This window comes from Morus notabilis, unplaced genomic scaffold, assembly GCF_000414095.1.
Source record: "Morus notabilis unplaced genomic scaffold, ASM41409v2 Scaffold1449, whole genome shotgun sequence".
Taxonomy (NCBI): Eukaryota; Viridiplantae; Streptophyta; class Magnoliopsida; order Rosales; family Moraceae; genus Morus; species Morus notabilis.
The window spans coordinates 21,539-36,534 of record NW_010357392.1 but is presented as its reverse complement, the minus strand read 5'-3'; the positions used below and the strand labels follow the sequence as shown (position 1 = coordinate 36,534).

At 34.7% G+C, this 14,996-nt stretch overlaps 2 protein-coding genes across 4 annotated transcripts; one reads left to right on the top strand and one right to left on the bottom strand.

The window, feature by feature from the left end:
- Positions 1–518: 518 nt before the first annotated feature.
- On the top strand, positions 519–5,077 carry LOC21388990 (sec14 cytosolic factor). Its single transcript, XM_024169876.1, has 6 exons — positions 519–785; positions 864–1,119; positions 3,126–3,162; positions 3,398–3,515; positions 4,137–4,247; positions 4,742–5,077. Exons 1-6 carry the CDS (start codon positions 711–713, stop codon positions 4,877–4,879), a joined length of 735 nt encoding a protein of 244 aa, XP_024025644.1. The 5' UTR covers positions 519–710; the 3' UTR covers positions 4,880–5,077.
- An 8,089-nt stretch (positions 5,078–13,166) lies between these two features.
- Positions 13,167–14,793, bottom strand: LOC21388988 (dihydroneopterin aldolase 2). 3 transcript variants are annotated; one of them, XM_010089878.2, is made up of 3 exons: positions 14,587–14,793; positions 13,956–14,160; positions 13,167–13,480 (listed from the first exon to the last, which is right to left on the bottom strand). In XM_010089878.2, the coding sequence occupies exons 2-3, from the start codon at positions 14,150–14,152 to the stop codon at positions 13,276–13,278; spliced, it is 402 nt and encodes a 133-aa protein (XP_010088180.1). In that variant the 5' UTR covers positions 14,153–14,160; positions 14,587–14,793; the 3' UTR covers positions 13,167–13,275. The 3 variants fall into 3 exon arrangements, with proteins under 3 accessions (XP_010088180.1, XP_024025670.1, XP_024025681.1); XM_024169902.1 differs by lacking the exon at positions 14,587–14,793 and adding an exon at positions 14,453–14,499; XM_024169913.1 differs by lacking the exon at positions 14,587–14,793 and adding an exon at positions 14,403–14,466.
- Between the last annotated feature and the right edge of the window lie 203 nt (positions 14,794–14,996).

Genomic DNA, 14,996 nt, shown 5'->3' with positions numbered 1-14,996 from the left:
ATATGAACATTTGTCACTTTTATTGTTAAGATAAGTCATTCTATCATAACCGAATGTCTTTTTTAAACCTGAATAATATTATTGTGAAGAATTACATCTGTCATGTTCTTTTTTGATAGACACATTTAATCATGTAAAAATATTTATTTAGAGCAGTGCATGACAATCATTTATTATCATTTGTTTATAAATAATTTCTAATTTTTAAAATAATAAGTGTTACGACTTAATATAAGATAATTACGCTTTTCACTTAACCGGTTACGTTTCAACGATATTTTTTTCTAAAAAAATGGTGTGGGACCACAGCAAATGCCACATTTTAGAATGAGCGGTCATCAGGCCATCCAGCCTAATTTCCATGGGTTTGAGGAGCATAAAGACACCCAGAAAAAAGTGTAGCTTTCCTAGCAGCCCTGATTCCGTGAAGATGAATGAAGCAGCAAACTTTGAAGCAACTAAATACTACAATACTGTCAAATGTCCTACGCAATTTTCTTTCCTCCTTTTCTTTTTAGGCTTTTTTACCATTATTTTCCAATTTTGTTAATTTTCTTTCTTGACAGCTTATTATTATTTATGCCACTCCAATAAGTTCGCGGCCCTTGGTCTTTGCCTTTCTCTTTCATTTTTTTACGCAGTTTTTTGTCAACGTAAACTCCTCTCTTTCTAGACTCTAAAAAATAAAAAAAAAATCCCAAAAGCCATTCATGGAGACAAACCAAGAAAATTCACCACTGACCCAGATGAGGAAATCAGTTCAAAAGCTTGGTTCTTCAACAGAGGTACTTATACACGATCGTTTTATATAAGCCCAAATATGAAAACCCTCATTAAAATGTGTTTTTTTTTTTGTGGGGCAGAATTATAGTGAGGCAACGCTGATGAGATTCCTGGTGGCGAGGTCGATGGAGCCGGAGAAGGCGGCGAAGATGTTCGTTCAGTGGCAGAAGTGGAGGGCGTCTTTGGTTCCAAATGGTTTCATTGCTGACTCTGAAGTGCCGGACGAATTGGAAGCAAGAAAGATTTATTTGCAAGGTTTGTCCACCAAAGGACATCCCCTTATGATTGTTAAAGGAAGCAAGCATTATCCTTCTAAAGACCATCTTCAATTCAAAAGTAAGGGCCCAGGTTTTTTTTTCTCCCTATGGAAATTTACTGTTTTGATTTTTCTTTGTAGATCAGGGTCCACGGAAAATGATAGTAAAATATAACTTCTTAGGGTAAAAAGAGGAGATAATATAGTAATTTCGGTTTTACAAGTTTCATGTAGTTTTCGTACGTTGATGATATTCGTAATTAAATTTTTCGTGGTGTGTATGTTTGGGTTGATTTCATCAATGTCATTGCGTCTAAATTTTAAGATGTGGCAGGTATTTTTATTTTTATTTTTATTTTTTTGAGTCCTGAAGTTCATGTTTTTGTGAAGTTTCTTCTTTCATGGATTTTGTTATGTGATTGACATATAAATTCTCTTTTCAGATTGTGTATTTGTTTTGAAGTTAATCGTGTGCTAACAACCAGTGGTACTTTTTTTTTTTTAGAGTGAAGATACTATGAAAAAGTAGAGAGTTTTTTATTGAATAGAAATATAATTTTGGATTTTAATTTTGATAGGCACACGAATACACGGTCACATATATAAGAGTACAACTAAAATTTTTGAGAAATATTAGGGATTATTTTAAAACATGCTCCACTCACGGCGAACAATGGCATATTCTCTTTAATATATATATATATATATATATATATATAGAAAATTAGGTTGATATCAATCAGGTAAAATTAAAGTAATTTTCATTAACCTTTTTATATGTAATCTGAGTTGGGAAGGTGTGTATAGACCAGCTATACGACAAATTTTGTTATCGTTTTATAGGAGTTAATGCAAGGACTAATTTGACGCAAAAAAATTAATTTAAGGGCTTAAGTGACACAATTTGACGTTTAGGGATCAAAATGGGAGACGGGTAACCATTTGAGGAGCATTGATAAAATTAACCGATTGAGCAGAGTATTAATATTATTCAATTTATTTAGCTGTATTCCTAGTTGATGCTATTCTTGTTTATGCATTTATGCCTTTTGATACAAAGTTTGTCCCATTTATGGGGCCATCTCTGGACCCTGAGTGAGACTAAAGAGAGTAGTTCCTACATACAAAAGTTTAATAAATTGATATGTTGGACTTCATTGTTTGGTCTGACTAATTTTATGGGACCCCAATTTTTTAATTATTTTTTAGTGTTTCTTAATGTCTTACTTTTATAGTGGCCTCCAATTATGAGATAAGTTTTTGCCTTGTGGTGTTTGGTTTTTGTGGGCTTTGGTACCTTCCACGAGGAAGGCATACAAGTCAGAACCCCTTTCACCAACTATGATTTTAGTATAATAATTTTTATTATTTGGAAGGATTAGGAACAAGGATCCAGCAATAGGAAATAAATAACAGAAAACGGGGAAAAGAAATGGTTTGCCCCATTCTTTGTTTGACATAAACAATTGGATTAAACGTTGGTATTGGTGGATGGCCAAAGGATAAGCCAATGAATGATGTGGTCGGCTAATAAACATGGCACAAAATGTTTTCTCTATACAATTTTGTTAGAAGTTTCTCTGGGAGGATTAAAAAAATTGAACTGTCAGTGGTTTTCTATTTTTCAATAGTCAGATTTGTATTAGAAACTGTCTGTTCTGCATATTTTTTTAATCTGATTTAATTTTGACATGATGTAACCTCAAAACCTGTTACTATCGGTAAGGAGGCCTACTGGAGAAAGTCTCTTTTTTTATATAAAAAATTAAATTAAACCAATGTATTTTTCTCTTTTTAGATTTTTTTTAATAAATTAAGCATCTACTTGTTTCGTTTATTTTTTGTGTGGTTGATATGATATTACATGAAATGCATACCATGATGGAAGTTGTGATAATTACTAAAAACCACACTCATCTGTTGATTTTGGCGTGTAATAACTGCATGGAAGCTAGTACAAGAATAATATATAATAACAGAAAAGAAACAATAAAAGCAAATCAAATCAAAATTTATTTCCCTCATTTCTCTCACAGTAACTAACTGTTGAATAATCTCTTTCGCTTTCTCCTGTTTCACCATGCAGAATTTGTGGCCCATCTTCTTGACAAAACAATTGCAAGGTACCCCTCAATTGCACTAATATGTCAATGCCTCAGTGAAGGAAAGGGGTACCTTTGAATTATGTGTTCTTTGTATCCTTATATATATATATATATATATTTTTTTTTTTTGGGCCTTTACTTTGTTGAAATCGTTGTTCATAGTCATTCACAATTATAGTGATTTTTTTGTTTAATCTTTTGCTGAAGGAATCTGAATATTGTTTGATTTGGTTGTTCGTTATGCTTATTTCAGCTCTCCTAAAGAAAGGGAGATAGGAAATGAAAAGTTGATTGGCATTCTTGATCTGCAACATATCTCGTATAAGAACGTTGATGTCCGGGGGTTGATAACTGGTTTTCAGTTTCTGCAGGTGAGTCTCTTGTATTTTCCTTTTCCGGCCGAAATCATGTGTCCATCGAGTAAGAAGTCGTGACCAAAGATGGTCTAGAAGTGAACTCTGGGAAACATTTGTGATTTTTCTTTCAAATGAGTTAAAAAAAAAAAAAAGAACAGTATTTGCTTACTTATGCATATGCTTATGATAAACAATACGATGGCGGCGTGTTCCATGGGGGTTTGGTTAGCTTGTTCATTTGGTTGGAGAGTATGGCAAATTACTTGAACTTTTTAAAGTTAGTTTCCATGATGACCCTCATTACTTTTCACATTGCTTTTCCCTCTTAGAACCTTAATACTCATGAAGTTGAATTTTGATCATTATATTTTCTGCGCCACACCCTGAGCTATACGTATAAAACATAGTAAAACAATTAAAGCTGCAAAAACAGTTGCAGACCCTTCCCCCCCACCCCTTGAATCTTCGGGCGCGTGCAGTGCCAATATAGAGGTCATGGAGCTAGTTTGCTTTCTCACTGTCGAATAATGTAACTGAACATTGCGCTTGATCTTAATAGTCTTTCTGTGATATTAAATTACATGGAGTACAATCTCGGTAATGTTAGATTAATGCGCGTCTTGGTTGAACCTGCAGGCTTACTACCCTGAACGTTTGGCAAAGTGCTTCCTTTTGCATATGCCATGGTTCTTTGAAAGTATTTGGAAGATGATTTCTCGCTTCCTTGATAAGGCAACTCTAGAAAAGGTATGATTTAAATGTGGACAAGTGGATCCCAATCAACGAACCTTTTGATGATGCATGTTTCGCATAGATTTTGCTAAAAGATGCATAATTTTATATCTTGATGGACATATTTTCCGCGCTCGGGCCACTTTAGTGTCCATAATTGATAATTCTATTAGATTGTTGGTCTTAATCTCTCTCTGGGTTTCTTCATTGTTCTTGTACATGACAAGATATCAAGGACAAGTTTCTGTATAATTATCATACAGTCATGTATTTACACACGTGTTTCGATTAGATATTCGAAATAAGAATTGTTCATTTTCTTAGGGCATGTCTTCGATCGTGTGTATGCCACTTGAACATGGCATCCCACTTAGCTCTTTCCTCTTTTAGTTTTCTTTCCAATTTCATTTGTCTCAACTCAATAAAGTTGTCAACAAAGAAGACATTTCATAAAAGAAGTTGGTGGACTTGAACTAATCGTGCTATACATTCGGATTTTCGAAATACAGATTGTAATAGTGACCAATGAGGATGAAAGAACAAAATTCATAAAAGAAGTTGGTGAAGAAACCTTGCCAGAAGAGTATGGTGGAAAAGCAAAACTTAGAGCACTCCAAGATGTTCAATTGGCCCCATTAGATGATTGAATCCGAAAATTTACTAAAAGGTTGGCAATTGGATACTGTGACAGCCTCTTCTCCTATCAAAGGTTATGTACAAATGATACATATTGTTGAGTTGAGAGAGCAGGCTGTTTATTTGTAGAAACTGTATGTTGCCATGTATCGAAATGTTTCCTTTAAAGTCTTGCATTATTATTATTAATAAAAAGAGGCACTCTTGTCAAGCAAAATAATGCTAGATTAGTAGTGATTATTTATGTCTTCTTGAAGGGTGATATGATGTTGTTGAGTGTTTAAAATGATTTATCCATAACTCCATTTTGATAGCAGGAATTTGACCCTTCAGAAAGGCATTGCTTTGGCATTTCAAAGAGTCAAAGAGCATTTCATGAATTTGGGCATGCAAATGGCGTGTCAAAGGAATATGATTATATTAAAATTCTTACAAATGAGTTCTTTGAAATCTCTCTGTATTTTCATCAATTGGATCAGTGTGCAAGGTTAAAATATGAGCAATAAATGTGATATTGAATGGATAACTAATAAGCAAACCAATTACAGTTTGTCACGGATTATTTTCTCCCCACGTTTGTTTTTTGTTTGAAAGCTATTGTTAAAATATAAAAACTATAGTTGACCCATATGTTAACAGGTTAAGTTTTTTAAATGGATTGGTAAATTAATAGTTGTCTCTTGAAATACGATGCTCGTATAAATAATGGTTCAATGCAAGGTTAGATCTTTTTTTTTTTTTTTTTTTGCCTCTAGTAAGAATTGTTATTCACTGCCCTTTTATTGCTAGGCATATAGCCAAAAGGGATTGGAAGATGATAGAAGATTTTGGATTCAATACTCAAAAGGTTTAAGAATTCCAAAAAATTAAAAGCTCCCACAAACCGTTAATTCAAGAAAAAGATAGCGTTAATTCAAGAAAAAGATAATGGGAAGGAAGATCGAAGTTTTATGAACACTTAATCATCCATAGTCATATTTGCCAAATATTTTATCCAGCATTATGAGTAAAGAAAATTTAAAATTATTTTGGTACTTAATTATTTTGGTACCCTGTGTTAATGCGAAATATGCTGCACTTCATAAACTTTTTGCAAAAAACTCCGACAGATATCAGGGGCAATATTGGGATTGAGTCCTTAAGTTTGATGAGTCATTTTTGAAAGTAATCTTAGGTTTTTCCTCTTCAATAAGACCAGAATCAACTCGACAAAATATATATGTAATTTTCCCGTTTTCGAAGGTTTTCAGGGAAAGTTACAAAATTCTCCTCTAAATTTAATATAAATTTCAAATGTAAAATTTTCACTTGATAGCAACAAACTGTACTTTAACACTAAGGGACAGTTCTTTTGTCCTTTTGGAGTTATGTGACTTGAGTGTAGATTTTAAGTTGAATTTGAGTTGAAGTTGTAATTTAAGTTTGTATTTGGTTGTGTAAACTTAAGTTATAATTTGAGATTAGAATTTATTTGACTTTGTGTTTGTTTAAACTAATTCTAGAGTTGTGAATAGTATCTTGATTTTTTTTCTTTCATTTAATTGATTTTATGTAATTTAATTTGAATAAATAAAAGTGAATCATTTATAAGTAGTAATAAATTTAAAAACAACGTATGCATTTTCTTCATTTAATAAATTAAAATACCATATAAAAAATAACTAGAAGATGAGTTTCCATTATAAATGGAGAGCAAATAGTCACAATATATACATAATTAATATCACAATTCTTCATACACTATTATTAGCGCGTACGACGATTACGGTACTCTGCCCACATTGTATGTGCTCTTGCATCCCTTAACACATTCATCTCCAATTCTGCATTATAATTCAATAGTTGTCCTTCGTGGTTGTTATTGTCATTGATATCCTCTTCAACATTCTGTGGATCAATGTCCGCAACCGGAACGCCATCTTATGAGTACTGATCCAATAGTCTATCTCCATTACGGTACATGTGGATAAAATTATGGACTATAGCACATGCAACCGGAACCTTAACTTGCTTTTCAATGGGGGTAACAGTTAATGCTTTTCAAAATACGAAATCTAGCCTTCCACACACTAAATGTTCTTTCGATTACATTACGCAGGGAGGAGTGTGTGTAGTTGAACAATTCACGTTCACTGCGGAAGCCTCTACCACGACGATTCCTATACTCTTACAAATGGTATGTTGTTCCCCGATATGGTGCCATGAAACATCCGTTGTTTGCGTAGCCTGAGTCGACGAGGTAGAATTTTTCTACATGTATTTAAGTAATCACAATCAACAGTTATAATCTGGATGCAGTTTATGAATTAGGTAGATGTAGAACGAGACGTTTGTGTAGATGTAGAATGAGACGTTTGTTCCAGTTACTTGGTGGCGGCTTCGGAAATCGTTTCCGCGGGTGATCTAATGCGGACGCAAGTACTCTCGCATCGTGTGCTGAACCCTCCCAGCCAGATAGCATGTACGTAAATCTCATATCAAATGAGCAAACTGCGTGCACATTAAGCGAAAAGAACCCCTTTCTATTTCTGTAAAGTTCGGCCGTTTCATGGGGAGGCACACATGGAACGTGCATACCATCTAGTGCTCCAACACAATCCTTCAAATTAACAAAATTACGTCCGTTGTTATGTTATGTGTTAGTTAAACTCATTTTGTGATAAAATATGACTAAACTTATGAAGTAGAGAAATAAATTTATGTATAACTTACGTCGAACCACGGCGAATACTTATTTCCACCTGCAATTATGTGAGGATCCACGGCAGAGAAATCTGGATGCCGTATGAAGTCTATTTTTAACTGGCAAACCGCTTCAACTACTTTCGTGAAATACTCCGATGCTGTGGATCCCGAGCGCTGCCAATGGTCATGCGCCTCCCTATTAGTTTAGTTTTGACACAGTATTGTAAGGAATATGAATAATTGCTCGTCAACATGATTGACTGTCGGTTGCAGTAATCCCCTTTCCTCAAGGATAGAAGATAGGCGTCTAAAAGCGTCACTACTCATGCGAACTTTATCGTAAATCACTTCTGGACTCCCATTGAGATAGTAGTCCACTCTAAGCCTACCTCTCCAGCCAGAAGTGTGCCTTCGGCGTGATGGTTCTCTATATATAAATCCAATGCATAACAATGTTGCGACCGCGACAACATGCTTGAAATATTCGTCATCACTATCGTCGTCTGATGCGTTTGAGTCCATTGGATCGCCGTCCCTATGGTGATCCATGCCTGTCAAAGTTTCCAACTAATAACATGAAAGTTTTGGGGTTTAAGAAATATGCAAAAATGGAGCATTTGATCATCACCTGTTTAAGTAATATTAGTCATCAACTTGATGTCATCAAGAATAAATACTCATTAAACAATCATTCTAAATGTCCATGGTCCGCAAATAAAGTACAATAAGGCCAACAATGTTTACAAACATTTTAAATATCCGTGGTCCTCAAATAACCCAAAATTGGACCAAATGTTAATATGCATCTAAAACAAGCTCAAGTATGGTTTATCCATGTCTTGACAGGGTAGATTAAAGTGTGCCATCAAATGAGTTCTTACTCAACTGATCTTGGCAGATACGCAAAGCATATGAATAAAGTGAATTTTCAGTAGTTCATTCCGCAACAAATAAATCATATGCCTAGATTTGGAAAAACACTTCAAACTTTGTCACCACGAGAGCTTTCAGTCATAGTTCAAAGTCATGATCATCTTTAATTTTTCAGGTGAATATAAGTGACCAGAAACTGAAAAAAGAAAAAAAAACAAAAAAAGGTAAAATGTACACTGTGAGCATACCTTGCGTGCTAGCTTCTCGAGCTTCTCTTGCTCAGTTTTCTGAAATTGCAAAGATGACACCATTGCAATAGGAATTAAGACAATGATACAGAAAAACTGATGCGGCCGTAGAGTTATAAGAATCTTATACTTTCCAGAAACACAACATACATACAAATAGTACTTGCCAAACATAACACAAGACATATTGCCAAACTGAAGCAGCTTTTGATTAGGAGGAATATATAGCTTCGCCCCTTAACTCACTGAGACCAAGGCATTTTCGCACAATTTGTCTTATCCATTCCATATGGACGTTACAGTAGGACAAAAAAATGGTATAAAACTTTTTTTGTTGTTGGAAGAATCTAATGCTGGCTTCATCTTGAAGTTAGATTATATTTAAGGCAGATAAAACTTAAAAACCATTAATGTTCATGTTAAACCTTGCATGTGTATAAATATGGGAATTACTTCAAATCTATAAACTTCACAAATATGCATGAGTGCCCACACTGGAATTCATTCAATTGTAGAAAGGCATGCAAGAATTTTCAACAATGTTCATTTTGATAGCTCAACTTGTGAAGAACAAAAGTGACAGCCTACCACATTAAATACTTCACGCAGAAAACAAAAATATAGTAAAAAAAACCAAAAAAAAAAAAAGATATGCATTCGAACATATCTACATTTTCAGCAACTCCTCAAACTTCTTGAACAAGAATCCTCCTCCTTTAAATCATAAAGACTAATCCTAGAAATCAGCTAATTAATTGGACTTGTATAACCGAAAAGCAATCTCTTTCACAGCTCTGCAATTTCACAACTCTGCTTATGGAAGTAAACTCGAACAATAACAGAACACGAACTAAGTCAGGACAAACAAAGCAATCTCTTTTTTTTTTTTCCCTTCAAGAATGGTCTAGGGAAACACGTTGACCAATTTATAGACAGAAAGTTCTGCGAAAATGGAAATGATAGGAGCCAAATGAACTCCGTTCTAGGTCATTGGAGCTTCGTTACCCGAACAGAAACTTAGGTTACAAGAAGAAAATTGAGAAAGAGCAGCAATCCATCTTCGGAAAACCTTAAAAGAAACAAAAATATCCATTTTCTCTCTCATCGATTTCTCTTTCCCCACTTTTCTCTGCAACCAAACAAACCAGAGAGAAAGTTAAAAAAGAAAAAAGAAAGAGTTTTTTTTTTTGTGTGGTTACCATGGGGAAAGTGTTGCTGGTGGAGGAGATGAGCATGCAACTTGGAAGGAATTAAACCTAGGATTCGAGTGCTTACCGAGTTGGAGCCTACAGAGGAGTGGGTTTGATCTGCTCTGAGATTCCCAAAAAGCGAAGACTGCTGTCCCTGAGTGAGGTACCGGCGACGACAATGGAGGGGGAAGTAGATTTCACGTCGCCACAGGAAAGCACTACGTCGGCACAGGAAAGCACTACGTCGAGACTCTTTCCTTCTACATCAAGCTAGGATTGTTGCCCAAGGAGGTTGCCGAAGAGATCGATTTCTACCCCCGAATTTCTTCGTCTTGAATGGAGACCAGCGGTAGAAGATGAGGGGTGAATTTTGGGGCTAGGGTTTCTATCTCAGATTGAGGGAAAGGTAGCAGAACTCAAAGGGAGCATTTGAGTTATGGGTATGGGGCGGAATTGAAGCTTTTAAGGAGTGAAATTGAAGCTTGAAGGAGTGATTTATGGTCAAAAGGCAGCAGAACTTACAGGAATCTTACTGTAGAAGCACGTGAAGTAGCAGTTCTGGCATGTTAGAGCGTTAGAGATGGATGAAGCACGCAATGGTCAATAGCCAGAAATCTTCACTCTAGAACTCAAGTTGTAGTGGGAAGATGAACTCAAAATAAGGTAGGTAACTCGAATTTATTTTCGAGTTTCGTTTTGAGTTTTGAGACGTCGAACGTGAACTTAGGCCTTTCTCGAGTAAACTGCAGCAACCAAACAGGGAAGTGAAGAAACTTCAAAAAAGTTACAAAATTCTCCCCTGAATTTAATATAAACTTCGAATGTATAATTTTTACTTGATACCAGCAAACTATAATTTTAACATTAAAAAGGAACCAGATAAAATCTAATTTTTGTTTAGGAGAATCACTATCGACTAGTCTGTAAGCTTTTATCAAGTTTATTTAATAAGACTGAATTTAAGGGTTTAAAACTGTGTCTCATTAATAACTTTTTAAAATTCTAAAATTTTATATTTTCTTTTAAGGAATTTTGAGTTCTCATGGATTAAAATAAAATGCAACTTTACTTTACATTCTTATAAATTAGTAAAACAAACGGGGTGCAAAAATTCACTCTAATAAGAATGACTAAGTACATGTGCCGCCTATCTACCTGCTCTTCAAGTGCATTCTGTAATGTTCATTTTCTTATCATGTGATTTTGTTAAGGGATAAAATCATTTTGGTAATTCGTGTTATTGCGAAACATGTTTTTTGTACTCCGTGTTTTTGTTAATATTATATCGGTATCTTGATGTTTTAAAAGCATTTTCTTGGTACACTAAAACTAATTTTTGAGACGTAAAATGATTTTAGTATCATTCTATTTAATTAACTAAAAATTAATAATCTAAAAAAAGTCATGAACTTTTTTATTTTGTTATTTTTTAAAATATTTTAATGTTTTAAAATATTTTTAGATTTTTTTAAAGAATATTGATTTCTATTTAATTAATAAGAAGGGTAGTTTGTACATTATGAGCATGTTTAATTTGCATCAAAGAGAAAGGAAAAATGACAAATGATTTCCTTTTGAAAAATGAGGAATGATTCTCTTTCTCATCTAATAATGTGTTTACTTACAAAATTAGTAATGGAGATTTAATCCCCACACAATATAGAGAATGAGGAAAGGGAATACCAATCCTTACACTCCTAATATTGATTCCTTGTCAAAGAGAATAAATGCTAAATTTACTTACTACCTTTAATGAATTACTATACAATCAATGATTATTTAATTGTATAAAGGATATTTTAGTGATTACATTCATAAAATTATTATTCCCAATTTTAGTAAACATAAGAAAGTGAATGATGTTATTTCTCATTCTATCATCTAATAGTCAAGTAAACACATAAAGAAAATAAATGATCCATAATCCTATTACTTTACTTTCCTTTTTAATCCCACTACATTCCTTTACGTTTTAGTAAACGCACCCTATGTCTCAAAAGTTAAGAAGATGTTTTTAAGAACGGTAAGGTACCATTTTATTATTATAAAAAACATATAATACTAAAAGCATGTTTCGCTATAACAAAAGTACCAAAATAATTTTATCCCTTTTTGTTTGACGTGAAATTGGTCGCTGCATTAGTTCGAGGAATGCGTGTTGAAGATGCACTGTTGCAGTTGCAAGTGACGGTAAAGCGAGCAGCATAACACTGCCTATCAGGTGATTCAATCAGTCTTCACACCTTGTTCAGTCACAAACGTGATTGATAATTTGATAGTTATGAATCGTTAACATGGGATAAAAGTTTGAACATTTACCATCATTTTTAGACAACTTTTCTCGTGGATAGGTAGTTACGATCTGTATTTTATGATTTACCCATTTGTAGTTGGACAACTCTTGGCCAACGTTCTGCTTCATGCCCATGTATTTAACCTTCATCATGTTTGAAGGCATGTTCAAATCATTGCTGGAGAAGAAGATTTATGAAATCGACGGTCTTTTTTTTCTTTTACTAAAAAAAATTGTTAAACTTAAGTCCCGTTCACTTCACCGATTCGAGTTTAGAATTTGAGTTTTGCTACAGTAAAAAATTCTTAAAAACAGTCACATCTAACTTTTTTGTTACAATAAAAAGCTCTCACATAAAATCACATCTCAACTCGAATTACAAATTCGAATCAGCGAAGTGAACGAGCCCTTACTTTTAGAGTGCGTGAGTCTGAATTTTACTCCTGATTAACAATTCAGATCCATAATTATGGGTTGGATCCGGATTGTCTCCTTCTTGTGTATGACAGAAGCAAAGATTTACTCCTCTATTGTGTCTTAACCCTGCTTCCACTCACCTCTTCTTCTTTTCTATGCAGCTGAGGCTTTTGTTGGAAAGGGATTTATTCAAAAAGAGAGTATCAAATCATGCTAAAGGAAGACATGGAAGAAAAGTGAGGCCGGAGTGCCGACTAACAGTGATAGAAAGGGAAACTACTACGTAGGGAGAGGCCAAGATAGCGAGTCTAGAAGTCCCCAATTTCCGCAAGCTTACCTGGGAAAAGCGGCTTGTCCCTCGTACGCTTATTGAGACCACTTCAATAGGCAACGCCAACAATGGTGAATCGAGCGGTACAGTGGCATGAATGAGCTTCTGGAGTCCTCCGCATTTCATTTGAGACGATCAAGTAAATGTGAAACATGACAAATACAGAGAAGTATATTTTGTAGTCAATAAACAAAAATTTTAAAAGCTAGAATAGGCATAAAAAACCATAAAATATTCAAAGAGAGCATGTTAGAGCTATGACATGATTCTGTGAAATTCTTCCATACTTGCACACCCATTCCCTCAATCCTTAATACCAATCAGTTGTAGGACACATGCTGACAAAGTTAAGCAAACCAAAATAATTCTCCTACTCTGGTACATCAGTACTTCTGAATCTAAGAATCTCGACACCCAAATAGTCAACAGGACCCTGAACAGCAACATGAGGCTTCCCGACCTTCACACGAACAGCCGTAATCTGGGGATGTTTTGTTAAGGTTGTAGATGCAATGAGCTGAGTAACCGACTCAAGAAGATTATGGGGTTGTCCTTCAACTACTTCCTTCGCTATGCTGCAGTTTTACAGTTCAAATTCGCAACAGATCTTGCATCAGAAACAGAACAGAAAATCTCATACATGAGAACATAGGATCTGCTTGGCACAAGTTTAGAACTCAGTTTTGGCTCCCTAAAACCAAAATAACTTTCACACGTGTTCGGATAAAATCCTAAAAGAACTTTTAGCTCTTAGAAGCTCTTTCAGGGGAAACTAAACCCACATGGCTTCTCCTGGAAGCGCTTCTGCGAAAAACACAAAAAAGTTAATTTGGATTTTTCAAATAAGCCATCGAGCAATAACAGACTACTTTTTCTTTACGGCACAAAGTCAGTCATGGAAAGCAAATCCACAACCGATTACTGAGCAAAGATATCAAGGAAAACTAAACTAAGGAAACATTCACATTGAACAAGAATCAAAGTGGAAAGTAATTTATCTGGATGACAAAAATTGAGATGGTAAAAGAGGCATTGAAGATCGGTACTCACCGATAAATGTCGGTGTAACTAACAGAATCAGACAACCGATCAGATAAACCGGCCGGGCGGAGATCCATCCAAGCATCAACATCTATCAAAAACTTCTGACCCAGCTTCTTTTCTTCAGATTTCACCCCATGAAAACCATGGAACATCAATCCTCTCAATATAAGCTTGTCTCCCCTCAATATTGCATCATCTTCCATAATCTCTCCTGATGACAAGGAGATGAATATGATATCATTTTTGACTTAATACAACAAGTCCTCTACAGAAAATGGGTCATAATAACAGAAGTGAAATAAAATAAAATAAACTAAACACTATGCCCATAAAGAACTCAATAGCGTTAATTTGTTCTTAAAATCAAGGTTTCAGAAAACATATTTCCTATTTCACAGGAATTATCACAAAACTCATTTGAAATAGAAAACTGAACACAGAAAATTCACAAACCCAGTTAAAAAAAAAAGTAGAATTGAACGACGGAAGCCAAACTTTCTTACGCAGGATAGTCTCACCAACCATCGGAAACAAACAAATTATACATACAAACACGTATACGTGCGTGTGTGTGTGTGTGTGTGTATATACACACACACACACACGAAATTAGAGAAAAATAAAAAGGGAAAGCGACCTGAGATTGGGTGAACTTGGATTATAAGATGTCTTGAGCAGTAAACGGTGATTTGGAGAAAAGACGACGCCGTCTGAACCTCCGAGGAAACTTTAGAGGATAAGGAGACGACGACGTTTCGATTCTCCGACCGCCACGCTTAGCGGATGTCACCCGCTTCTTCTTATAGTTCTTAACTAGTGTTATACCCGCGCGTTGCCGCGGTAATAATTTTGTATTATCTATAGTTGTTGTAAATGTGATAGAACTTAAAGATGAGAGCATTTTTTGCAATGAGGGAGAGGAGAAAAAAAAGTATTATGTTATATGGAGTCTTGATAATTTTTATAATATAAAAGTAGTTTATATATACATATTTATATATGAGCAGGTTTATATAATGTTCTAATAAGTATTTATTTACATTATAA